At 34.2% G+C, this 27,846-nt stretch overlaps 1 protein-coding gene across 1 annotated transcript in view; it reads right to left on the bottom strand.

The window, feature by feature from the left end:
* Window positions 1-27,846, bottom strand: part of STXBP5L (syntaxin binding protein 5L) — a 341,807-nt gene that overhangs the window by 68,880 nt on the left and 245,081 nt on the right. Inside the window, exons 19-20 of the mRNA XM_081815272.1 lie at window positions 22,988-23,139; window positions 20,737-20,808 (exon numbers count right to left, since the gene is read on the bottom strand). Of these exons, the coding sequence (XP_081671398.1) occupies window positions 20,737-20,808; window positions 22,988-23,139 (224 nt within the window). The remainder of the gene's footprint in view (window positions 1-20,736; window positions 20,809-22,987; window positions 23,140-27,846) is intronic.

Below are 27,846 nucleotides of genomic sequence, written 5' to 3' on the forward strand. Positions count from 1 at the left end.
ACAACTGAGCCACCCAGGTGCCCCTATCTTGTCATTTTCTTAATGAAAATGAAATGTCTTTTGATGATCAGAAGATTAGTTTCCTTGGGGCGCCTGGGTGGCTCAGTTGGTTAAGCGACTGCCTTCAGCTCAGGTCATGATCCCGGGGTCCTGGGATCGAGTCCCGCATCGGGCTCCCTGCTCTGCAGGGAGCCTGCTTCTCCCTCTCCCACTCCCCCTGCTTGTGTTCCCTCTCTCACTGTGTCTCTCTCTGTCAAATAAATAAATAAAATCTTTAAAAAAAAAAAAAAGATTAGTTTCCTTGAAGGACAAATTATCATTTTTTTTCCTTCTGTGATTTTTTAAATTCTTATATGAGTAATCTTTGCCTACTCCATGGTCATGAAGATATTATTGTTTTCTTCAAGAAACTTTTTAATATTCAGCTTTCTTTTTTAGGACTATATTTCATCTCAAATTAATTTTGTGGTATGAAGAGATTAAGGTCCATTTTCCCCTATATGTTTGTCCAGTTTTTCTTTTTTTTTTATTTTATTTTATTTATTTATTTGACACAGAGAGAATGAGAGACAGCATGAGAGGGAGGAGGGTCAGAGGGAGAAGCAGACTCCCTGCCGAGCAGGGAGCCCGATGTGGGACTCGATCCCGGGACTCCAGGATCATGACCTGAGCCGAAGGCAGTCGCTTAACCAACTGAGCCACCCAGGCGCCCCTGTCCAGTTTTTCTATCATTATTTGTTAAAAAGATTTTCCTTTCTTCATTGATTTTTATTAGTGACTTAGTAAAAAATAAATTGGCTACATAAATATAGGTTTATTTCTGGACTTTCTATTCTGTAGTACCCCACTAATTAATGTAGGTTTATAGTACATCTTGAAGTCAGGAGTAAAATCCTCCAACTTTGTTCTTTTCCAAGAGCTTTTTATTTTAGATTCTTTGCATTCCTAAATAAAGTTTAGAATCAGTTTGTCAATTTCTACAAAAGGATATGCCAACATTTTATTGGACTGTAATAAGTCCATAGATAATTTTGGCAGAATAAACACTTAAATAATAGTCTCCCAACCCATAAACATGGTGTTCTCCTCCATTTAAATGATCTTTTAAAATTTTTCTTTCTGCACTAGTTTGTAGATTTCAGTATAGAGGTTTCAATCATGGCATTTTTCAAGTCTTCTATTTCCTTTTCGGTCTTCTACCTAGTCCTTGTATCCTTATTCAAAGTGCAGTATTGAAATTTCTAATTGTCTGTCTCCCTTTGATTCTGTCAAGTATTGCTTCATGTACATTTTAGTTCTGTTGTTAGATGCTTAGATGTTTATAATTGTTAAATTTTGATGGGTTGACCATTTTTTCATTTTAGATGTCTCTATTTCTAGTAACATTTTTTTTTGCTTTAAAATCTATTTTGTCTGATATTAACTACAGCCTCTTATGTTTTCTGTTTGCATGATCCTTTTACTTTCAACCTATTTGTATCTTTATGCCTTCAAATAGTATAGAGTTAAATCTTGATTTTTAAAAAAATCTAGTCCAACAATCTTTATCTTCTGATTGGATTGTTAAATCTATCCATACTTAATGTTATTATTGATATAGTTGGATTACATCTGTCATTTCACTTTAGGTTTTCTGTATGTCTCATGTCTTTTTTATTCCTTTAATCTTCCTTTACTGCTTTGTTTGGTATTAAGTAAATATCTTCTGGTGCAACTTATTCTTTCTTTAATAATTCTGTCATCATAATTTTTTAAAGATTTTATTTATTTATTTGACAGAGAGACAGCAAGAGAGAGAGAACACGAGCAGGGGGAGTGGGAGAGGGAGAAGCAGGCTTTCTGCTGACAGGGAGCCCAATGTGGGGTTCAATCCCAGGACCCTGGGATCATGACCTGAGCTGAAGGCAGATGCTTAATGACTGAGCCACCCAGGTGCCCCTCTGTCATCATATTTTTGGAGTTCTTTGTAATTGCTCTAAGACAACACATACATCTTAATTTATCAGAATTGACTTCAGGTGTATATTAACTTAATGCCAGGGGGATATAGAAATGTTACTCTTATATAGCTCTATATCCTCTTTTCCCCTTTATGTGCTATTATATTGGCATACATATTACATCCATATGTGTTAGAAATTCAACAACATATTATAATTACTTTATATAACTGTTTTTTTTATAAAACCTGAGAGACAGAAGAGAACAAAAAATGTATTTATAAAGTTTGTGTATTAACTTTCTAATTTACCATTTCTAGCTCTCTTCATTTGTTGTGGTCAATCCACCTGGTTTCATCTGCTTACTCAAATACAGCTTTGCTCCCACCTACCTCCACGGTGCTGTTATTGAAAATATTTTACATTTCTATATGTTATAGGCCCAACAATACAATTTTATACATATTGTTTTATAAATGGCTTATTAAATCAGTTAGATGAAAAATGTGCACTTACACTATTTTATAATTACATATTTACCTTAATAATGTTCTTTTTTTTCCTTTGTGTGAATTCAAGTTATCATCTGGTGTTTACTTTCTTCAGCCTGAGAAAACTTTATTTAGTATTTCTTGTAAAGTGGCTATGCTAGCAACAAAATTCTCTCATTTTTTGTTTATCTGGGAATGTCTTTATTTCATCTACATTTTTGAAAGATCATTTTGCTGGATATAAGATCTGGGGTTTAGTTTTTTCCTTTGAGCACTTTGAATATGTTGTCCTATTGCTTGCGACCTAAACTGTTTCTGACAACTATTAATCCTACTGGGGTTCCCTTGTAGTGACAAGTCATTTTTCTCTCAGTTCTTTCAAGATTTTCTCATTACCTTTCTGAATTTATACTATGCCATGTCTGGGTGTGGATATCTTTGCATTTATCCTATTTGGAGTTCACTGAGCTTTTGGACATACACATTAATGGTTTTCATCAAATTTTGGAAGTTTTCTGCCATTATCTTTTTGCATATTTTTCTGCTTCTCTCTCTTCTCTCCTTCTACTACTCTTATTATGGACATGTTGGTATACTTAAGCTACCCCAATTTTTTTTTTCTCTTCTTCAGAATGCATAGTCTCTATCAGCTTACCTTCAAGTTTGCTGATTCTGTTTCTACCAGTTCAGATCGACTGTTGGGTCCCTCTAGTGAATTTTTCTTTTCACTTATTGTACTTGGTTCTTGTTTTCCCTTGACCCCATTCACTAATTTACCCATCTTCCACTCTCTGCCTGTGGAAACCACTAATCTGTTCTCTGTATTTATGTGCTCATTTTTGTTTTCTCTGTTCTTTTTTAGATTCCACATATAAGTGATATCGTATGGTATTTGTCTTTGTCTTATTTCTCTGAGCATAATGTTCTCAAGGTCCATCCATGTTGCTGCAAATGGCAAGATTTCCTTCTTTTTTATGGCTGAATAATAATCCATTGTGTGCGTGAGTGTATGTGTGTGTGTGTAACTCAATTGTATTTTCTTTACTCATTCATCCATTGATGGACACTTAGGTAGTTTCCACATCTTGGTTATTATAAATAATGCTGCATGGGAGTGGCATATATCTTTTTTGAGCTAATTTTTTATTTCTTTGCATAGACACCTAGAAGTGAAATTGCTGGTTCTATTTTTAATTTTTGAGGAACCTCCATACTGTTTTTCAAAGTGGCTGTACCAATTTACATTCCTACTATCAGTGCACAAGGCTTTCCTTATCTCTACATCCTTGCCAACACTTGTTATTTCTTGTCTTTTTAGTGATAGCCATTCTAACAAGTGTCAGGTGATATATGATTGTGGTTTTGATTTGCATTTCTCTGATGATTAGTGATGCTGAGCACCTTTTCATATACCTGTAGGCGATCTGCGTGTCTTTTTTGAAAAATGTCTATTCAGATCCTCTGCTCATTTTTTAATTGGGATTTTCTTTTCTTGCTATTGAGTTGTATAATTTCTTTATTTGGATATTAACCCCTTATCAGATATATGATTTTTAAATATTTTCTCCCATTTCATGGATTGCCTTTTCATTTTGTTGATGGTTTCCTTTGCTCTGCAGAAGCTTTTTAGTTTGATATCATCCTACTTATTTTTGCTTTTGTTGCCTTTGTTTTTGGTGTCAAATCCAAAAAATTATTGCCAACACCCAGTCAGGAACATACTGCCTATATTTTTCTTCTAGTATTTTTATGGTTTTGTATCTTATGTTCCAATTTTTAACCCATTTTGAGTTAATTCTTGTATATGGTGTAAGATAGTTCTGTTTGCTTCTTTTTCTAACTTCAGTCTCTGTTGATATTTGCTATTTGATGAGACATTATCATAGTTTTCCTTCTTTAAGCATGGTGTCTTTTGGCTCTTTAAAAATTTTTCATGGCTACTATGAAGTCTTTGTTAAACCCAACATCTGGGCCCTCTCCGAGGCAATTTCTCTTGCCTTGTTTTTCCTGTGAATGGGTCACACTTTCCTGTTTGATTGCATGTCTTATAATATTTTGTTGATAACTAGACATGTTAGGTAACATAGTATAGCAATTCTGGATATTGATTACTGATGCCCCTCTCCCCTTTCTGGTTTTTGTTGTTGTTTGCTTGTTTAGTGACTGGGCTAGACTATTTTAGTGAAGTTTATTTCCCTTACATTGTGAAGACTTTGATGTTGCTTATCAGAGGGTGTAACCGTCAGTGTGCATACAGTCACCCCGGGATGGAAGTAGTTTTAGCAGGGGTCTCTTTCCCTGATCTTTCTGTTGATATCAAATCCAGCTACTAGGTATCACAGCCACAGCCAGGTGAATGTTTTATTGTTTTTGACAATGCCCCAGGATATATATTACTCAACATTCTAATCCAATTTAGGCAGAGGTCATATTTGAAGCCAGCCTTTGAGGTTTGTTCAAATCCCAGTAGGGGTCTTAGTTGTCTCTTCTTGGTTCTCTCTGGTGAACAGCTCACCTATGGTCTAGCTGGTTGCTCTTAATTAAGAGGAGCTACCAGCCTCTTATTTGATTTCCACCAAATACTTCATTGGTTTTGAGGGCATCCTTGGGCTTGAACTTCCCCAAATTTTGTTTCAATAAAGCTAGTTCCTTTGGGGAGAGCTTCAGAGTTCCCTATTTTACAGACTGCCTCTTCCTCTGGGCAAAACTTCTGAGCCACTAGTCTGAACTCTGGGCAGGTGTGGTAACCTCTGGCTTTCCCAGCTTTACTTTTCTGGCATGAAATGTTTATCCTATGAGCAAACTGAGTGGGAGCAGTCAGGGCCTCAGCATTTTGGCTTGCTATGCTTGGGATAGACATTTTGTCCTATGAGTGGGGCATTGGCAGGGGAGGGGAGCCTTTGACCTCTTGGCCAGACTCACCAGGAATTTGTCCTTTTCAACTTGGAGTTGGAGGGGATGAGAAATGCTGGCAACCTGAAGGCAGGAGAGGTACAGACAAGTTCTGACTCAGAGTCAAAGAATCACTTTTTACCAAGTGTCAGTAGATTTTCTTGAATAAATGTTTCTTTCTTTTCTATATCCTCTTAGGACAATTTCCAGAGGTTTTAAGTGATTGTTTTGGTAAAACATAGTTTTCCCCAGTTATACTTTTTCTCTGGAGAATGTGTCCATGACGCTCCTCAGGATGCCATTTGGAAGTCTATCGTGTACCTGGTATTTTAAAAATAAATACATTTCTTGTTTCCTTTTATTATATAGAAAGATAATTGACTTTGTATACTGTGTACTCTTCAATGTTGCTAAGTTCACATACTGTTTGTAGCTTTTTTTTTTTTTAGATTCCTTTGGGTTTCCTCAATACACTATAATATCATTGGCAAATAAAGTTAGTTTCAGTATTTTCTTTCTAAACCTTAGGCATATTATTTTTTATCCTGATTTTGCCCTTACTAGGTCATCAAATACAATGTTGAAGAAAGGGGATGAGAGTGGACATCATTGCCTTGTTACCAATTTTAGTGGAAAAATATCCAATATTCCACAATTAAGCATGATGTTATTTGTAGGTTTTTTACTGATGGGCTTTATTCATTTGAGGAAATATTCTATTCCTTGTTTTATGGTGATTATTCTAAAGTGTCAATTCATGAGAAGTTTTTTTGCATGTATTGAGATGATTATATAATTTTCTCCTTTATTATGTTAATCAGGTGTTCTGCATGGATTGGTTTTCAAATATTAAACTTAGATTCCTGGGATAAATCTACCTTGGCAATGATATTTTATCTTTCTTACATATGTTGTCTTCCATTTGCTAATATTTTATTTATGATTTTTGCGTCTGTTTATAAGCGAGACTAGCCTATACTTTTCCTTAAGTTTGTCAAGTTTTAGTTTTTAGCATTGTGCTGGCCTCAGATAAGCAGTTGGGAAGATTTCCTTTCTTTTTTCTATTCCCTGAATAGAAGATTTGCATAAGATTAGTGTTATTTCCTCTTAAATGTTTGATAGAATTAATCAGTGAAGTTATTTGAAGCCTGCAGTTTTCTTTGTTGTGGGTAATTTTTTTTTAAAGATTTCATTTATTTATTTGAGAGAGAGACAGAGATAGAACACAAGTGGGGAGGAGATGGAGAAGCAGGTTCCCCATTGAGCAGGGAGCCGACGTGGGTCTCCATCCCAGGACCCCGGGATCATGACCTGAGCCGAAGGCAGATGCTTAACCTACTGAGCCACCCTGGTGCCCATGGGTATTTAATCTTGAATACAATTTTTTTTTTTTTAAAGATAGGAGGCTATTTATATTTTCCAATGTGTTTGGTGTCAGTTTTTATAATTTTTTCTTTCAAGAAATCTCTTAATTTCATCTATTCTGTCAATTTACAGGCATATAGTTGTTCATAGTTTTATATTTTTAATGTCTGTAGAAAATCCATAATAATGCTCTTTTTCATTTATCATATTGGTTATTTACTTTTTTCCTCCTTGATCAGTCTTACTAGGGTTTTACAGGTCTTAGTAATTTTAAATTAAAAAAAGAACTATCTTGTGGTTTTGTTGATCTACTCTACTCTTTGCCCTTTATTTCATTCACTTCTGTCTTTATTTCCTTCCTTCTGTTTACTTTGTGTTACACGGTTCTTTTTTAGTGTCTTAACAAAGTTTAGATTATTGATTTGATATCATTTCTTCTCTAATATAAGCACTTATGTTCTAAATTTTCCCTTAAATACTATTTAAGTAACATCTCACCAATTTTGGTATTTTGTGTTTATACTTTCAGTTCAAAAATATTTAAAAATTGGGGCACCTGGGTGGCTCAGTAGGTTAAGCGTCTGCCTTCGGCTCAAGTCATGATCCCAGGGTCCTGAGACGGAGCCCAGCGTCAGTCTCCCTGCTTGGTGGGGAGTCTGCTTCTCCCTTCCCCCTGCTCGTGCTCTCTCTCTCGTTCACTCTCTCTCTCCCAAATAAATAAATAAAATCTTTAGAAAAGTCTTTAAAAGTTTCACTGTGATTTGTTTTTTAAGCCATGAGAGTCTTAGTTTGGGGATTTTTTTTTTTTAAGATTTTATTTATTTATTTGACAGAGAGAGAGACAGCGAGAGCAGGAACACAAGCAGGGGGAGTGGGAGAGGGAGAAGCAGGCTTCCCGCCGAGCAGGGAGCCCAATGTGGGGCTCGATCCCAGGACCCTGGGATCATGACCTGAGCCGAAGGCAGACGCTTAACGACTGAGCCACCCAGGCGCCCCTAGTTTGGGGATTTTAAGACATATTTCTGTTAATGATTTCTAACAACTTTTTTTTTATGACCAGAGAACATACTCTGCTTGATTTCAGTCCTTTAGAATCCATTATACATGTGAATATTCCATGTCTACTTGAAAAAAATGCATATTTTCCTTTGTATGGTATAGGGGTCTATTGACTTCAGTTAGGTCAATTTGGTAAAGAGAGTTTCATAAGAGCTTTATACACTTAACAATTTTTTTCTATTTGTTCAATCAGTTACTGAGGAGAAATGATGAATCCCAGCTATGATTGTCAATTTGTCTATTTCTTTCCTTCATTTCCTTTTTTGCTTTCTACATTTTGAATATCTCTTATTAGGTCTGTACCTGTATAGGATTTTTATACCTTTCTGATAAAGTGATTCTTTTATAATTTAGAACTGCCTCTCTATATCCTTCTCTTAAAGTCTCATATAATATAGCCACATCAGCTTTCTTGAGGTTAGTATTTTGATAAAATTATTGTTCCCTTCTTTTACTTTCAATCTATTTGTACGTTTTTATAATTAAAGTGCAGCTCTTATAAACAACATATAGTAGGTCTTTTTTTTTTTTTTTCATCTTGTCTCACAATTTCTGCCCTTTTTTGGGGTGGGGGAGTTGCTCCATTTACATTTAATATAATATAATCATCGATAGAGTTAGGTTTACGTCCATCTTTTTTTTTTTTAGTTTGCCCTTCTGTTCTATTTTCCACTATTTCTCTTTTCTGTCCTTTGAGAAAAACAAATATTTTTGAGTATTCAATTTTATCTTCTCTTTGGCTACTTAACTACACCTCTTTTTTTTTTTTTTTTTTTAGTGGTTCTTCTAGGGATTATAATATGCATCTATAATTCATCACAATCTACTTTTAATTATTATTGCACCATTTCTCTTATGATGAAAGAAACTTAAAACATTATGACATTATGTCTTTCCTGTCCTTTGTTACTATTGTCATATATTTTTCTTCTACATGTTATCAACCCCATAATACAGTTAGTTTTTAATTTAAAAATTAAATGAACTCTTGGGATTTTATGAAAAGACAAAATAATCTTTTATATTTACCCACGTATTTATTCTTTCCAATGCTTTTCATTCTTACCACATATCTAAATCTCTATCTGGTATTATTTCCATCAGCTTAAAAAACCTCCTTTACCATATTTTGTAGTACAGATCTGTCGATGACAAATTTATTTACCTTTATTTTAAAATAATTCTGCTAAATGTGGAATTCTGGCTTTTCCTATTCTTTGCAGTCCATCCATCTATAGAAGGCCCACTTTTTTTCTGCATCTGTGCCCAGTCACTTGTCCCAGGTATGGAAGCAGCCACAGCTTTCTGCTCATCTATGAGTGGTTCTTTTCACTCTGGAATTCACTCAGTCAAGGTTTCTTTGAATCCACCACTTTTTAATATCCCCATAGAAAAGTATGATTTTAATTTTATCATTATATTTATCACAGGGTTTTATTATTGTTGTCATCATTGTTGTTACCAGGGGAATGAACTTTCATGTGTTTAACATCCTATCTGGAAATGGGAAACCCCTCCCTCACTTTTATTTTATATCTTGGAAATACTGTGAAAGCTGGATTGAAGACATGGAAGACCAAAAGAATGGAAACTAGTGAAATTGATTAATCCATTACTGATACTAGTAGGTATCCAATGAAGTGCTCAGAGTCCATGCCAAATAATTGTGCTTTTACCAAGATTATAGTGAGATTTCCCAAAGATAAGGTGGAGAAAGTTATGTCTGATATATAGAGTAAAGCAAATTGACTAAACTTGGAAGATTTGTACAGTGATTCATTAGAAAATATATAATAAATCCTGGTTGAGAACAGATACAGAAATTTTATGGTAAATAACTGAGTATCAGAAGACAAAACCCCTTTGGTTATAGTGAATTATATCAACTTTTATTTAAAATTTCTAAGAGTATACAGTTGACCCTTGTGTAACAAGGGTTTAAACTATATGGGTCCACTTTTACATAAATGTTTTTCAATAAGTACAGTATACTGCTATACGTGTATTTTCTCTTCCTTATTTGCTTAATAACATTTTCTTTAGTGGACTTTATTGTAAGAATATAGTATATAATACATATAACATGCAAAATATGGTTGGAAAGGCCTTTAGTCAATAGTAAGGTATTAGTAGTAAAGTTTCTGGGGAGTCAAAAGTTAAACACAGATTTTTGACTGCACAGGCACCAACCTCTAACCTCACACTGTTTAAAGGTCAACTGTATACTTATAATGTATCTTAGTGTATAATATAATTAAGATAGTATTTGAAGTAGCAACTTGTGACTGTTATATAAAATATCAGTATTTTTTAGGAGACTAATACCCAGTACACAAGTATCTCCATACATATAACTAGTATACACTTTGGGGGGATTTTTTTACCCAATTATGATTTACCATATAAATGCTCTGGTCTGAAGATTTTCCAACTTGATTGACATTTTGGTGAGATAATTTTTTGTTGTGGGGTAGTATATTATAGGATGTTTACCGGCATTCTACTTACTAGATGCCAGTAGAGTACCACTCCCCTAATTGTGAAGGCCATAAATATCTCCAGACATTGACAAATTTCCTGTCAGGGACAAAATCATTCCTGGTTGAGAACCACTGCTGTTAAATTATATTAGCTTGTTTTACTTGTTTGACTCATACTGAGATTACTAACTAAACTCTAGAAAACTCCACATATTACTAATAGCTCCCCTACTTTTTTCTTCTTTGTTCATTTTGTTTAAAAGATGAAACCTTATATTTTATCTACTACAATTCAATGTAGTTGCTTTCCAGCACAAAGTTTTGGGGTAAAAATTTTACACTGTAAAACTGATTTCAAAAAGAAAGGAAACTTACTAAAGTATAGACCTGGAAATCAGAGATATAAAAACCACTTGTTTAACCAAATCATACATTCTTCAATTTATCCCCCTCATTCTATAGCTCTCTCCTTTTCTTTTATGTACCAATTACAATAAAGAAAGCCTCCTATTAACCAATCTTTGTACATATGTTCTGATTCCCATCCCCTCTCACCTTCTTAAGGATTTTGCTCCTTTTGTTATCCCTTCTTTCTATCATCAATCACTCTTTCTCTAGGTATCATTCCATATTCACCTTAACTTTAAAATATGCTCTTTATCTAAAATGAAAGCACAAAAAGTTCCTCCTCTTAACCCTTTATTTCAGTCCAGGTACTGACCTATTTTTCTGCACTCCTTTATAAGACATCTTAAAAGAGTTATCTACTTGTTCTGTTTCCTCACTTGCCATTCTTCTTTCTAATATAATTTTGGTTTCTATCCTAATACTTTTCCCTAACTACTTTTTAAAGAGTCACAAAGCAAGACCCACTAGTCATTTTTCTAAGCTTATCCTGTTTTTCCTATCTGCAGCATTTAACATGGCTAACCATTTCCCGAAACACTCCCCTTTATTTTGGCTATCATTCCATATTCACCTTAACTTTAAAATATGCTCCCCAGTCTCCCCATTTTTTTCTCTTCTCTCTAGCAAGTCCTCTGAGCCAGCTGCTCCTCTTCCTTTGAAGTTTAAATGTTGAAATTCCTGATGTCTCTGTCCATAATCCTCCTTTTCCCTCCCTGTGTTCCTTTTCTCTCCCCTGCCTATGTAATTTCATTTATTCCCATGTCATTACACACTATCTGTATGCTAAAGACTCAAATTACAGCACTGATATTCATATTTGTTTACTTGTCCACTTGACATCTTCATTTGGATAAATGACAGACATACCAAAATTTAACATATCTAAAACTGAAGTTTTATTCCTTATTACCATGCTCAACCCCAACCCTAACTTCATCTTTGTATCATGACACAGTGTCAATCAGTTCAAGCCCAAATCTGGGAAGAATCTTTGATTCCACTCTCTGATCTCCCACATTGAATTATAATTAGTAGCTCTGTAAGTACTAATGATTCTTGGACCTGTCCTTTTTCTCTACAATAACATGGCTAAAACCCTAGTTAAAGCCACCTTTTCTTGCCTGGAGTATAACACTGGCCTCCTAACTGGTATGCTAGCTTTTTTTTTCTTTTTTTCTTTTGGCCCCACAATATATTCTTCATGCAGGAGTGTGGATGATATTTTTAAGACATAAAGCATATCATTCCCCTGCTTGAAATAAAATGGAATTTCTTATAATTGACTCAGAAACATGTATAATCTTGTCCCTGCTCATATAGATATCAAAATCTTAACTCATTTTCCTTTCTCAATAGTTTTCCACTACATTCCTAGCCTCCTTGGCCTTCTTTCTATTTCTAGAAGATAGGTCCTTTACCACCTCAGAACCTTCTTATAGGCTGTTCACTCTGCCTGGAATACACTGCTCCCTGCTGATTATGTGGCTAATTCTTTTTTGAAAAAAGCTTTATTGAGGTTTAATTTACATATTTATAAAGTATATGATTTGATACATTTGATAAATTTTGACATATATATATACCCATAAAACTATCTCCATGATCAAGATAATAAATATATCCCTCATGCCCAAGAGTTTGTGTCTTTTTGTAACCTTCCTTCCAGCCCTTCCCATAAGTGCCCCTTCCCATCCCTAGGCATTGATCTGCTTTCTGTCACTACACATTAGTTTTCATTTCCTAGAATTTTATATAAATGGAATCATACAATATTCACCCACCCTGTCTTGCCTGGTTTCTTTTACTCAGTGTAATTATTTTGAGATTCATCCATGGTACAATACTTCTCATAATGCACTCGTATGGAAAAAAAAAGAGGGAGGCATACCATAAGAGACTATAAAGAACAAACTGAGGGTGGCTGGAGGGGATGTGGGGGGGGGGATGGGGTAACTGGGTGATGGGCATTAAGGAGGGCACTTGTGATGAGCAGTGGGTGTTATGTAAGTGATGATCACTAAATTCTACTCCTGAAACTAATATTACACTATACACTAACTAAAATAAAAAAAAAAACTTGAAACATTTAAAAAGAGGAAAAAAATAATGCATTCCTTTTTATAGCTTAGTAAACAGTTGAATGGATATAACAGAATTTGTTTATCCACTTACCTAATGTGGAGCTTTTAGTTATTTTTGACTACTGCAAATGTTTCAGTGTTTGATTGCTATGAACGTCTTTGTATTGGTACAAGCTTTCCTGGGGTAAATAACTAAATATAAAATGATGACATCATATTATAAGTGTATGTTTAAATCTTTAAGAACCTGCCAACTGGTCTTCCATTGTCCATTCTTACCAGTAGGGTGGGAGAGTTCTATTTCTTCCACATTCTTGCCAATACTTGATATGATCAATCTTTTTAAATTTTAGCCACTCTAACAGATGTATAATGATATCTCGAAGTTTTAATTTGATTTTCCTAATGATGAATGTTGAGTATCTTTTCATATGCTTATTTTTTATTGTTTACTTCTTTAATTTGTCGATTGAATTATAAAAAAGGACCATCATTATATTTCTGGAATATTCTCTATTCAATCATTTTTGATATTTAGCTAGATTTGATTTTCTAAATGTTTCCCTTTGTTTTTCAAGTTTTTATTTAAATTCCAGTTAGTTAACATACAGTATAATATTAGTTTCAGGTGTAGAATTTAGTGATTCATCACTTACATACAACACTCAGTGCTCATCACAAGTGCTCTCCTTGACCCATCACCCATTTAACCTATCCTCCCTCCCAACCCCCCCCCCAGTAACTCTGTTCTCTAAAGAGTCTGTTTTATGGTTTGCCTCTCTCTCTCTATTTTTTTAAGTATATGTTCATCTGTTTTGTTTCTTAAATTTTGTTTCTTAAATTCAACATATGAGTGAAATCATATGGCATTTGTTTTTCTCTTATTTCCCCCTTAGCATAGTACACTCTAGCTCCATCCACATCATTGCAAATGGTAAGATTTCATTCTTTTTGATGGCTGAGTAATATTCCATTGTGTATATATACCACATTTTCTTTATCTATTCATCAGTTGATGGACATTTGGGCTCTTTCCATAATTTGGCTATTGTTGATGTTATAAACATCAGGGCGCATGTATCCCTTTGAATCAGTATTTTTGTATTCTTTGGGTAAATCTCTAGTAATGCAATTGCTGGATCATAGGGTAGTTCTATTTTTAACTTTTTGAGGAACCTCCATACTGTTTTCCACAGTGGCTGCATCAGTTTGTATTCCCACAAGCACTGTAAGAGGCTTCCCCTTTCTCTATATCCTCACCAACACCTGTTTCCTGTGTTGTTAATTTTAGCCATTTTGACAGGTGTGAGGTGATATCTCTAGAGTTTAGTTTTGACTGGTAGTTCCCTGATGATGAGTGATGTTGAATATCTTTTCATGTGTCTGTTAGCCATCTGGATATCTTCTTTGGAAAAATGTCTATTCATGTCTTCTGCCCATTTTTAAAATAGATTATTTGTTTTTTGGGGTGTTGAATTTTATAAGTTCTTTATAGATTTTGGATACTAACCCTTTATCAGAAATGTCATTTGCAAATATCTTCTCCCATTCTGAAGGTTGCCTTTTAGTTTTGTTATTTCCTTCACTGTTCGTATGTTTATTATCAGTATATCTTCTCTTGTGAACTACTTATTCAAATTTTTACCCATATTTTTATTGGGGTGTTTGCTTTATTATTGAGCTTTTAGAACTTTAATAATATATTCTATTCTATATACAAATCCCTTATAGGATATATACTTTGCAAGTATTTTCTTCTAGTTTGTGGCTTAACTTTTCATTCTCATAACAGTGTCATTTGAAGAGTAGAAATTTTTACTTTTAAAGAAGTCCAATGTAGTCATATGTTCTTGTATGAAGCATGTTATTAGTATGTTATTTAAAAACTTTTATGTAACTCAGTGTCACAAAAATCTTTTTTTTCTAAATTTATAATTTTTGATTTTATATTAAGGCTCATTATCTATTTATAAGTTAATTTAAAAAAATTTACCACAGTGTATGGATCAAAGTTAATTTTTTTACACAGGATATCCAATTGTTTAAATACCATTTGTAGGAAAGACTATCCTTTCTCTACTTAATTGCCTTTGCACCTTTGTCAAAAATCAGCTGTTCATATATGTGTGGGTGTATTTCTGAAGTTTCTATTAAATTTCATTGATCTATTGTGTTTGGACCAACACTAAACTATTCAATAACACTAATTTTCTTTTTTTTTTTAGTCTTGAAACCAGGTAGTATTGGTCTTCCAACATTGTTCTTTTTTCAAAAGCTGTTTTGGCTCTAAATCTTTTGCATTTCTGTATGGACTTTAGAAACAGTTTGTCAATTTCTATTAAAAGTCTCCTTGGGCACCTGGTTGGCTCAGTTGGTTGGACATCTGCCTTCAGCTCAGGTCATGATCCCAGGGTCCTGGGATCAAGTCCTGCATTGGGCTCCTTGCTCGGTGCGGAGCCTGCTTCTCCCTCTGCCTGCCACTCCCCCTGCTTGTGCTCTCTCCCTCTCTGTAAAATAAGTGGATAAAATCTTTAAAAAAAAGTCTCCTCAATTTTTATTGGAATTGTATTGAATTACAGATCAATTTGGAGAGAGGCAACATCTTAATATCGAGTCTTCTGAAACATGAACATGGTGTAATTCTTCATTTTGGGGGGGTATTCTTTAACTTCTCTCAGCAATGTTTTCTGGTTTTCAATGTATAGGTCTTTGATATTTGTTGTCTTGTTATGGCTAAGTGTCTCATATTTTTGATGCCATTATAAATGATATTTTCAAATTTCAATTTCAGGTTGTTGTGGGTAAATAGAAATAAAATTGATTTTCGTACATTGACCATATATCCTGCACTTCGTTAAACTCACTTATTAGTTCTAGTAGCTTTCTTTAAATTTTTTTTATAGATGATAATTTCATCTATGAAAAAAGATGATTTAACTTATTTTCCAATCTAGATAACTTTTTTTCTTGCCTGAGTACACTGGCTAGAATCTCTAGTACAATGTTAACTAGAAGTGGATGTGAATTAGAAGATTTTTCTAGTCTGGCTGTGGGGAATAGGCATTATTTTTATTTCCTTTGAGTGCTGGGCACTGTTTCCTTTAATCCCTTCAGATGGCTCTTTACCTGGTTAGTTCATCATAAGTATGTGTTGATCAGTACTTTGTTAAGGAGGAAATTCTGTAGATCTCTGGGATCCTCTTTGTAAACTGTAGCTGCTTTCATTTTCCTGGTTTCTCATCTCCATCTCATCAACTCTGGGAGTCAACAGGTTTCCTCTTGGGTTTCCCCTCCTCCTTTGCTGCAGTCTAGAAACTCTCAGGGCAGTAAACGTGTGGTTTTAAGGTTCACTTCTTTTGTTTCCCATTTGTCAGAGATTACTATATTTCATTGCCTGATGTTCTGTGTCTTAAAAAAACCATAGTTTCATTTATTATATCTGTTTTGTTGTTTGTTTATTTCAGGCTAGATGTTAATCTGGCCTGTTTCTCTATGGAGGTCTGAAGTGTAAGTCCAAAGCATTGCCTGTTTTCTTCTTATCACAAAGCTTCACTTAAATGTTTCCTCCTCAGATAGGCCCTTCTGTCATAACACTCTCAAAAATAGGTCCCATTTTCCCCCTCATCTCACTTTTCTCCTTGATAGCATTGCTATCTTTTTTCAACTGTAACAGTACATCTATGGATTCTTTATATGTTTTCTATTATAAATTGAGGAAAGAGATCATAATTATTTTACTTATCACTGTATATCTAGTGCCTGGAAAAATGTTAGACACAGAAGATGCTTAATATTTTTTTGAATGAATGAATTTTTCCCATTTATTATTTACTATAATTTTTGCTCATTTTTGTTCCTTGAGGCATTCCTTCTTTTCTTATTCTTTTACTCCTCCATTTTTGATGTTCTCCAATTCATTTTTTATATTTATTTGCCTCTCTTTGCTAGTTCTTTCTTATTCTTATCATCCCCTCTTCTGAATTTTTTTTTATGCTTCTATTTGTGTTGCAGGTATCTGTTACCATTCCCTACACTCTGAAAAAAAAACCCACGCAGTGAAAGCAGGAAAATATCTATAGATAGACTTGAGGCTTTCTAAAGGATCTCCCATTACATAACTAGAAATTGATGCACAAGCAAGTCTGTCTGACATGTTCTACATTAAGCCCACTTTTCAAAACTCCTTTTTGTTCAAACAGGATACTACTATTCTCTAACTAGCAAAATTTCTGTCATTTTCACAAGTAGAAAAAACACTAGACTATGAGGCAGCTGACTGGGTGTTAGTCATACCATAGACTGGTTGTGATTCTGGAAAACTTATCTAACCTCTCTGTGTCTTTTTGGTTTTGTCTTTTATTATAATAATAATGTCTACTATTTATAGAAATGTTTTTATAAACATTAACCAAGAAAAATTCCATAAGTCTCTAAGGGAGGTAGGGATTATGATTTTTTACTTTATATATGAGAAAAAAGAAACTCAGAGAAGTTAAGTGACTTGCCAAAGATTTCAGATGTAATAAGTAGTTAATAAGTAGAACTTGCCTGCTGCTCTTTCCAAATCATTTCACTGGTTCCACAAATCATAATCTGTCAAATACAGAGGTTTCCTTTGAGCTATAGAGTTTTATTATTCTATGATGTGAAAGATTTGCAGATGGAATAAAGTTTTAGCGGAGGGAGTTCCTTGGAACCTAAACTACAATAAAAAATGATCAGTGAAAGAGCCCAGGAAAAGATTGAAATTGAGGTGTTTCTCCAGAAATGAAAAGTATAAAATTCAAAATAGAATGTGATATCACTTTGAGAGCAAAATTGATATAATAAAATATAAAAGCCGGATTTCAGAGAGCACCTGTCTAGTCTCAATTGTGAGAAATAATTTTAAATTGTTTCATTTTTGAATATATTATTTTATTGATTGTGGATAAAAACTGGAAAAAAAAGTGGTTCCTGATTATAGTATAATGCAATTGGTTTCCAATGACCCTAAAACTTTCAGATATTTAGAGACACTCAATAATACAGTGGAAAGCATATGAAGTCTGTTTTGTATCAAATAGGTGTAAGTATAATTCCCACTAATTGTAACTTTGGGAAATTAATATCTTTTGACTTCATTTTTTTTCATCTGTAGAGGAAACTACAGTTATCTGTTTGCCTTAAAGGGTTACAATGATCATTAAATAATGTAACACTGAGTCAAATTGCTGAGCACAATCCCAGAATAGAAAAGACACTTAAAGGAAGTGGGTTAAGGTTCCCCAAATAGAGATAATGCAAATATGCTTTCCTGAAAATTAGAAAACAATTCATGAAAAGGCCAAATAGTCTCTATTATAATAAAATGGAATTATAAAGATGTAATCAGGTTATGTGATTAAATAAATTAAAAGCAAATTTTCATAAAATTTATTTTTAAAACACATTCCAGTTAATCAGTCCCTTATCAAAATATAGCATATTGATTACCAAGAGAAGACTTTAAAGAAATTTGATTTTGAATCTCATGGCTTGTCTGAACTCCTAGGGAGCTCACTGGTGGACACATAGAGAATCTTTTGATAGTCTTCTAAGGACTTGATTTTACTTCTGTCTTGACACTTCAGATCTTTGTTTAGAAGAAACTATGATTTGTTTTGCAGAATCCCAGTGAACCCCGTAACTACAGAAGCTATTTCTGCTTTCATTTATCAAATTTGAAAAACCCTCTGGCTGTTCATATGAGCAAAAAGAGCCAGCTATATGCTCTATCCTAACCATCATCATTTAATTACTGAGCACATATTTGTGCTAGGTGTAGAGAGTATAAAGAATTTGAGATCTATGCTTCAGGTTCTTGCCATGCATTTGGAAAGGTAGAGCATATGCATAAAAATAAGTAAACATACAAATGAATTTATGCTAAGTACTAACTGGTTCACATACTTCCCGTACAAGCTTATACACTATAGGCATTTAAATAAAGAAACTGGCACAATGGGGCTCTGATGGCAGCAGGAAAGGTTTACAATAGGAAGTAAAATTTGAGCAGGGCATTTCCAGAGAGGGGATGATATGAATAAATTATAAGGGTAGCAAGATATGTATACTTGGCTTAAGGGGAGTGTTTTTATAGAAGAGTAGTAGAAAATTCATTTGGAAATGTAGATAGGAATTATATTTTAGAGTACCCTGAATGTTTAAAATCTTTGCTTTTTAAATCTGAAGGCAACATAAGATTATTGAAGGGTTAGAAGTAAGTGAGCATGTCTCAGAACTTCTTTAACCTTTATATCATGGTTGATACTGTAGAATTCTGATTAAGAGACTGCTCCTGCTCTTATCTTCAGGATACAATTTCCCTTCTTACTATAAAAGCATTACATGTTTATTATAGAAATATCAGAAAATACATAAAACTAAAAGAAGAACTTGGTAAAATCCACAATCTCATGTTTGGAAACTTTTTCTATTTGTATAGATGGATACATTTTCTCTTTCTCTCTCTCTCTCTCTCTCTCTCTCACACACACACACACACACACACAATGTTGGGGGCATCCAACCCTGAGAAGTCTAAACTGGGATTCAGAAGCTTGAGTATGTGTGTTAAGCCACCTGGAGACTATTTACAGAAAAAGTTTTAGCTGAAAATTTTTATGTGGCAGGAAATGGGTATGAAAGAATAGAATTAGGGTAGAAGTCAGCTAATTTTTTATGTAAAGAGCAATATAGTAAGTATTTTGAGTATCATGGGCCATATGGTTTCTGTTCAACCCTGCCATTGTAGTGTGGATGCAGCCGTAGGCAGCATGTAAAAGGTGAGTGTGGCTGTGCTCCAATAAAGTTTTATTTATGGAAACTGAAATTTCATATAATTTTCAGGTGTTAAGAAATATTATCATAATACCGAATAGGTTTCTGTTTTAGGAGAAGCAGAAGTCAACATAGATATCAATGTTCTATCATAATTCACCAGGAGCTGAGACAGTGAAAAGCATCCAAAAAGGGGGTGTTCTGCTAGAGTAGAAAATTAGAGGATGCTGCTGATGAAAAATAAGGGCATTCCCAGAAAAATTTTATGGATTTCACAGGGATTGAGTATATTTAGCTACAGGAAGACAATGTTTTAGGTTATTATAAGTGATGTGATCCCATTAATCATCTGCAAACGTGTGAGGTGAAGTCTGAAGAAATTCAAGATACAAACAGCATTTGTGTGTGTGTGTATGGATTTTATACAAATATGAAGCCATCATATATATTGTTAAGCAACCTGCTTTTTAAAAACATAACATTGATTAGTATATTGTAAATGTCTTCTTGTCAATGAATGTTCACTCCTAGTATCACTAATATCATCCGCACCTGCATCATACCCTCATTCTCCATTCTTTCTGCACTAGTTTATAGAATTGATTACTCCACCATCTTAAAATTTGCATTTTCCACCATGGTAAATGTTAATACTATTGACTCTTTAGTTTGTGACTTTAATTCCCCATTTCATAGTGTTTGGTACCTAAAATCACTATAGAAACATGTGTTTGTGTATTCTATTTTAATAAAAAGCATCAGAAGTTAGGAATACTTATCTAACTCTAGGAAATCTAATTATTTAGAAAAAGAAAATATTGTAGCCCTTGTTAGAATACTTTTATAAAATGGCCAAAGGCACAAGGTTTCCAAAACAAGAAAGCAATCAATTGTTATTGATACTGGAATGTCAGGTTTACTATTTATAAAGACACCATGGCTCTTCCTCCTCAAAACAAAAGACAGGGACTCTTGAACTAAGAGAATGTGGTCTGCAAGGTTTGAAATATAATGGGTGTGAATAAATGGGTATATGACATTAGCTATTTGAAGTATTTATATAATTATTAAAATTATCAGATTGCACTTCCATAACAAAACAAAAATTTGCATGCATGCTGAATGTGTTTTTAAAAACACATTACTAAGCACAGATGTATGGGTTTAACCAGGCATTAAGACTTAAAAAAGCTATTTGCCTAACCTTTATAGAACTTACTCTGATAGGAAGTACGGATCCGTTTCGTTAAATCAGGATAAAGGTTAGACAGGCCACGCATGCAAAAGTTGTCTTTGGAACATGCCAGAACATCAGCATCAGCAGCAGGCAGAGGAAAGAGAGAAAAATAGTCTAAAGTGAAAGGAAGGGATATCATACCAGAATCTAGAACAGCCAAGATGAAGAAATTGCAGCAAGTTTAGGTAGTCAAATTAGAAAGGATATTAAAAAAAACAAATCAATTAGAAAGAGGTGATAGATGAATGATGAGAGTGCTATAGTAATTTTACTTAATCAAATATCCTATAAGAATAGATGCCATATTTCTCATTCATTTTATATAGTAAACTTATTTCGCTTGTAAATAATATGTATGTTACCTCATAAAAATCAAAATGGTTGTCCTTAGTCGTGAGTATTAACAAGAAAGCTTAAGGATTTTAGTTTTTGGTATTTTATTTTTATAACATAAAGTGAGTACTCATTGTAGTGATTTTATACACGAAATATGAACAAAGTTTATGATTTCATCAGTTTTTCCTGATTTTAAAGTCACCAAAATTCTAAGCTCTAATCATAATTGAGTTTCAAGAAGTTTAATAACAGTTTTATTATGCTCGTCACAATATACACCTTGTCATCCCATTGTGTATATCCAGTAAGTAACTTAGATGCTGTCATAGGATCCACAGTTTTTCTAATTCAGTTTGGGCTTTCCACATACAAATGTTGCCTTGTATCCCCTAATATCTTCCTATCCTAGAGTCCATAAACTTTCAAAAATCAATGTTCTCTTTTCCGGTCATGAGGGTATCTTATGGTAAATGCATGCACAATTTCTCTTATTCTGCCGTTCTTTCAAAAGCCGGAAATGGTAGAGGCAGAACCTATAGAATTTGAACTTTCCAGCATTCCTAAAATATTGCTAAAAGCTGAGATCCCTAACAAAAAACAGAGATTCCAAGTTCTGAAGGAGAAATTTTGTGCTCCTGAAAAGGGTCTAAATTAGCAATGTGAAAAGGGTTGAGGTTTATTTAAAAAAAAAAAATTAACAAAAAGGGAGAATTTCAGCATGTCAATTTTTCATTAGTCCAAAAGGAAACTTCTTTTTTTATTATGTTATGTTAGTCACCATACAGTACATCATTAGTTTTTTTTTGTTATGTTAATCACCATACATTACATCATTAGTTTTTGATGTAGTGTTCCATGATTCATTGTTTGCATATAACACCCAGGGCTCCATGCAATCCGTGCCCTCCTTACTACCCATCACTGGGAGGAAACTTCTTTTATTATAACGTTCAGATGTTATGTTTGGCACATTTGTTATTTAGAAAATAATACCTATTATCATGTTATCTTTCTAGTTTAAAACATTCTTTACATGAGTTTATTTAATAAGGGCTTTAATAATCAACTGAATTTTTAAAATCAACTGATTAAAAAAACAAAATCTAATAGAATTAAACACATAATACTATAGATGTATTTCCATCTGCAAATCTTTGAGCTCAACTAATTTTTTGTCAACTACAGTATGTCAGTGGACAGAAAATGTACAAAATTTTGTCTGTTTACAAAGCCAACTAATCAGATAAATACTGAAATTTCAGTAAACTTTGGATAATTTGGCATATCAAAATTTGTCATTGTATAGAAATTATTTCTGTTTATATCTTAAATAACTATACATAGTTAAACAAATTTATTGGCCCTGTCAAGCAAAATGTTCTCTTTCATAGCATTTAAAAATGTTAATAATGTTTATTGCATTTGTGAAAATGCCTCCAAGAAAATCACCATCCAACAAGGAAAGGTGACAGCTAGAATATGGAGTTTAAAAAATTAAAAAGAGTGAAATACTTAAAATTATATTTTTAAAGAGTCCAGATATATTAGCGGAAAATTATCCTGTTACACACAACCATTGCAAACAAATTTTTCAACTACAGAATCTGATTTTCATAGCATTTTTATATTTAATAGCTTCTTGTTTTCTGTTATTTCTTAGGAATTTGACCTAAGAAACTTGAGATGCTTCCTAACTTTGACAGCAAATTGAAGTTTAAACACTTCATTTACCCTTTCAAGATTCTCACTATGCTTCTGGCCATTTTTATTCACATATCATAAATTATGTTGACTTTATATTGCCATGCGTTTGAACCGTATCATAGAAGAAAGATAAGAAATCCAAATGTAAGAAAACAGATGAACTAATCAAGCTCATAACCATTTTATCTCCTACCTGCAATGAACTGCTTGTTTTTTCGAGGTGACCGTGGTTGACGTTGGTATAGGTCACTTGATCTATATAGGTCAATGGTCCCCATGCTTAACAGTACTGTCTTCTGTATAAAATCCACCACAGCCAACCCATTGCAGTTCCCAAATGCAACTCTGAGAGAAAAAAAATATGCAACTAGAATGTATCACAGCAATCATTATTATTTTTATCTTTGATTAAAAATAAGATAATTAGAAAGTAATGCCTTAGGGTTGGGGAGGTTAGATCATGATTGGTATAATATCAGGAAGGATACGATGCCTTTACATAGGATAGGTTAACCTTGTATAGTAGCCATGACCACTGCAGTCATATTTCAGCATTAATTTTATTAGTAAGTAGTGATTACCCAATCTGCTCTTGAACTTGGCCTTATGTTTTTATAATAGAATCATATAAAATCTTTTTGCTATGCAATGGGGAAATACATCAAGAAATGGCACACTTTAATAGCTATAGATGGTTAGGTATGTAATTAGATGCCTTTTTTTTTGTCTGTGAAATAATTAGATGCCTTTTTAAAATAAAATTATAATTGTTAGGCTCCAAATTATGTCTCTTCTTAAACAGAGAGTATATATTTAACACAAAATTTTACATAAAATTAACTTTCTATACCTAAGGTTTTGACACCTTAGTAGATATAAAGAGATACAATTTTCATTCACAAAAATTAAAATTTTTCTCACTCTCTTGTTCTTTATTTTGTCCTACTTATTAAAAGACAAACACCATTTGATTAATTTGTCCTGAGAAATTAAAACAGCTCTACTGAGCAGGCATTTTGAAGATTTATTTATTTATCTGAGAGAGAGAGGACATGAGCAGGAGGGGCAGAGGGGAAGGAAGAGAGATCCCAACCAGACCACTCTCGGTGCATAGCCAGATGTGGGGCTTGATCTTACAACCCTGAGGTTATGACCTGAGCTGAAACCAAGAGTTGGTCACTTAACCAACTGTGCCATCCAGGTGTCCCTAAGCAGGCATGTTGGTCAGCCTAACCATTAGACTTACACAAACTATTTTTTCTCAGTTTACAACATGCTTTCTAACTGAACAATTGTATATTTGTGCTTTTTGCTCCCTAAACCAAATAAGCACTAGTTGCATGACTGTTGTTTTGCTCATTTTATGTAAGTTCCATGTTGTTTTATTACTTAGATTGAATCTGATTAACAAATCATCATGAAAATCATCAGTTTACTCTCAGTCTAGTTCTTTCTACTCTATCACATAGCCTCTCCTATAAGTAAAAAGAAAAAAGTTCTACCATATTAGATGTTTTGCTATTTCACATAGAGTTCTACATTTTCAATAAGACAGACTTTGGAAACTAAAAAAAAGTATTGTTATAAAAGTCAGCAGATTACATCTCCATCATTTATAGGTGACTTGAAAAAAATTAACAAACTTTGCCAGGCCTTAGTTTCTTTACTTTATAAAAAAAATTATAATACTAGATTTATCTACTTCTCATGGCTTTTATGAACAACAAATCAGAAATTTGTTATTAAAGTACTTTGAAAAATTTCCATACATAAGTAGAATTGATCCCAATATTATAAGTAAATGCAATATTATACAAATTACATATCATAGCAAGTTTATCTCTCTAAACTTGTACAAGTATGATAGAGTTCTCAAATGCAACACTGACAAGAAACAAAAATAGGAAATTAGAATGTATTACACTAACCAAAATGATTATTTTATCTTTAATTAAAAATAAGAATACTAGAGGGGTGCCTGGGTGGCTCGGTCGGTTGGGCCTCTGCTTTGGGCTCAGGTCATGTCTTTCTCAAACTTACTTCATATAGCATGATACCCTCTAGGTCCATCCATGTTGTCCCAAATAGCATAGGTATTTACCCCTTGTTGGATTGATCCCTTTGAAATTATGTAATGCCCTTTGTCTTTTATTACAATCTTTATTTTAAAGTTCATTTCTGATATAAGTATCGTGACACCAGCATTTTTTGTTTTGTTTTGTTTTACTTCAGTTTGTATCCTTCACCTTCAGCCTATGTGTGTTTTAAGTCTGAAGTGAGTCTCTTACAGGCAGCATATAGAAGGGTTTTGTTTTTATATCCATCCAATCATCCTAGGTTTCTTGATTGAAGCATTTATTTGATTTACATTTAAGGTAATTATTGATAGGTATGTACTTATTGCCATTTTGTTAATTGCTTTTATAGTTCATCTTTGTTCCTTTCTTCTTCTCTTGCTGTCTTTCTCTGTGAATGATGACCTTATTATGTTTATATTACTCTATTTTTTGTGTTTCTATTGTAGATTTTGCTTTGTGGTAACCATGACGTTTATGTATAACACCCCAAGTAAGTAGCAGTTGGTATTAAATTGCTGATTTATACTTGTACTCACCTCTCCACATTTTAATATATGTCATATTCTGTATTTTCTTATTTTGTGTATCCCTTAACAAATTATTAGATACATTTGATGTTACTACTTTGTCTTTTAACCTTTATACCAGCTTCGTAAGTGGTTGATCCACTACCCTTACTGTATATTTGCTTTTACCTGTGAGGTTTTTTTCTTTCAAAATTTTTTACTTCTAGTTATGGCCCTTTCTTTTCTACTTAAAGAAGTCCCTTTAACATTTCTTGTATGGCCAGTTCAGTGGTGATGAACTCCTTTAAGTTTTGTCTGGGAAATTCTTTATTTCTCCTTCAATTCTGAATGAAAACTTTGCTGGATAGAGTATTCTTGGTTGTATGTAGTTTTCCTTTCCACTCATTGAATATGTCATGCCACTATCTTCTGGCCTGCAATGTTTTTGCTGAAAAATCACCTCATAACCTTATGGGGGTTCCTTTGTACATAACTAGTTGCTTTTCTCTTGCTGCTTTTGGACACTACATCAAAAACTAATGATGTACTATATGCTGGCTAATTGAACATAAAAAAAAAAAAAACTCCATAGGAAGTTGCTACCAATTGGTGCAGTTGGCCTTGGAGATAAAAACTATTTTCTACCCTGTAAACCCTGTCTGAGATAATGTTAATAAATTTACCCAATTAGCTGTGCCTAAAAACAAAATTCTCTCTTTATCTTTAATTTTGACATTTTTATTATTATATGTCTTAGTGTAGACCTCTTTGGGTTCTTCTAGTTTGGGGTTCTCTGTGATATTTGGAATGAATATCTGTTTCCTTCTTCAGGTTGGGGAAGTTTTCAGCTATGATTTTTTCAATTAAATTTTCTGCCCTTTTCTCTCATTCTTCTTCTGGAGCCCTTATAATATGAATATTAGTACTCTTGAAGTCAGAGAGGTCACTTAAACTATTCTCAATTTAAATTTCTTTTTTCTTTTTTTTTTTTTTTTAAAGATTTTATTTATTTGACAGAGAGAGACGCAGCGAGAGAGGGAACACAAGCAGGGGGAGCGGGAGAGGGAGAAGCAGGCTTCCCATGGAGCAGGGAGCCCGATGCGGGGCTCGATCCCAGGACCCTGGGATCATGACCTGAGCCGAAGGCAGACGCTTAACGACTGAGCCACCCACGCGCCCCAAATTTCTTTTTTCTTTTTGATGTTCAGCTTGGGTGATTTCCAGTACCCTGTTTTCTAGATCATTGATTTGTACTTCTGCATCATCTTATCTGCTGTTGATTCCCTTGAGTATATTTTTCATTTCAGTTATTGTATTCTTCAGTTCTGATTGGTTCTTTTTAATATTTTCTATCTTTCTGTTGAAGTCCTCACTGTGTTCATCTGTTCTTTCCTCAAGTTTGGTTAGCATTTTTATGACCATAATTTTGAACTTTTTATTAGGTAGATTCCTTATCTCAGTTTCATTTAGTTCTTTCTCTGAGGTTTGTCTGTTCTTTCATTTAGAACATATTCCTCTCTCTCCTCATTCTGCTTGACTTTGTGTGTTTGTTTCTACATATTAGGTAGATCGGCTATATCTCCCAGTTGTGAAGGAGTGGCCTTAGGTAGATTTCCTGTGTGGCCCAGAAGTGCAATCCCACCTGTTCACCAGAACCAGGTGCTCCGGGGTGTCCCCTATGTGGGTTCTGTATTTCATTCTGTTGTGGCTGGGCTGCAGCTGCGTCAGGTGTACTGGTAGGTGGGCTGACCCTTGGCATAGCTGGCTGAGAGGCCTGGCTACAGCTTCTGTGAGTATGCTGTTGGGGGTGCTAGCCTCCCTTATGGTTGGCTGGAAGGTCTGGCCATGACTGTTGCAGCTGCATTGGTGGATGGGCCCACAGGGGAATGCCAGGATGGGATGAGTAATGCTAACAAGGTAGATGGGGCGTATCAGAAATGGTGTCTGCCAGTACCAGGCTAGCTAGGTAGAGGAATATGAAAAAAGTGCATCTATTCCTGAAGAAAGTTGCTACAGATCCTGACCCTCCAGATATCCTAAAATTAGTCAATAAATCTCCTTCAAGTAGGGCCCAGTTTCCTTTTAAACTGCTGCCCCTCTGTTGGGTTTTGGTGCAAATGAGTTTGTGCACAGGCTCTTTATGAGCAGAGTCTCATTTTCCTATAGCCCTGTGGCTCTCCCAGAGTTAAACCCTGCCGATTTTCAAAGTCAGATGTTATGGGGGCACATCTTCCCAGTGCAGATCCTCAGGGTAGAGGTGCCTAATGTGGTGCCTTAACCCCTACCTCCTCAGGGAGTACCCCTGCCTTTGATATCCTTGCCACTTGTGGGTTGCCATTCTGGGGATATAGGTCCTGACTAGTCTGCATCTCTATCCCTCCTTCCTGTCTCCATGTGGCTTTTCCTTTATATTCTCAATTGTGTAATAAGAGTTATTCTTCTAGTCTTGTGGTTATTCTCAGAGAGAG

This window comes from Leptonychotes weddellii, chromosome 1, assembly GCF_054177405.1.
Source record: "Leptonychotes weddellii isolate Sample4059 chromosome 1, ASM5417740v2, whole genome shotgun sequence".
Classification (NCBI taxonomy): Eukaryota; Metazoa; Chordata; class Mammalia; order Carnivora; family Phocidae; genus Leptonychotes; species Leptonychotes weddellii.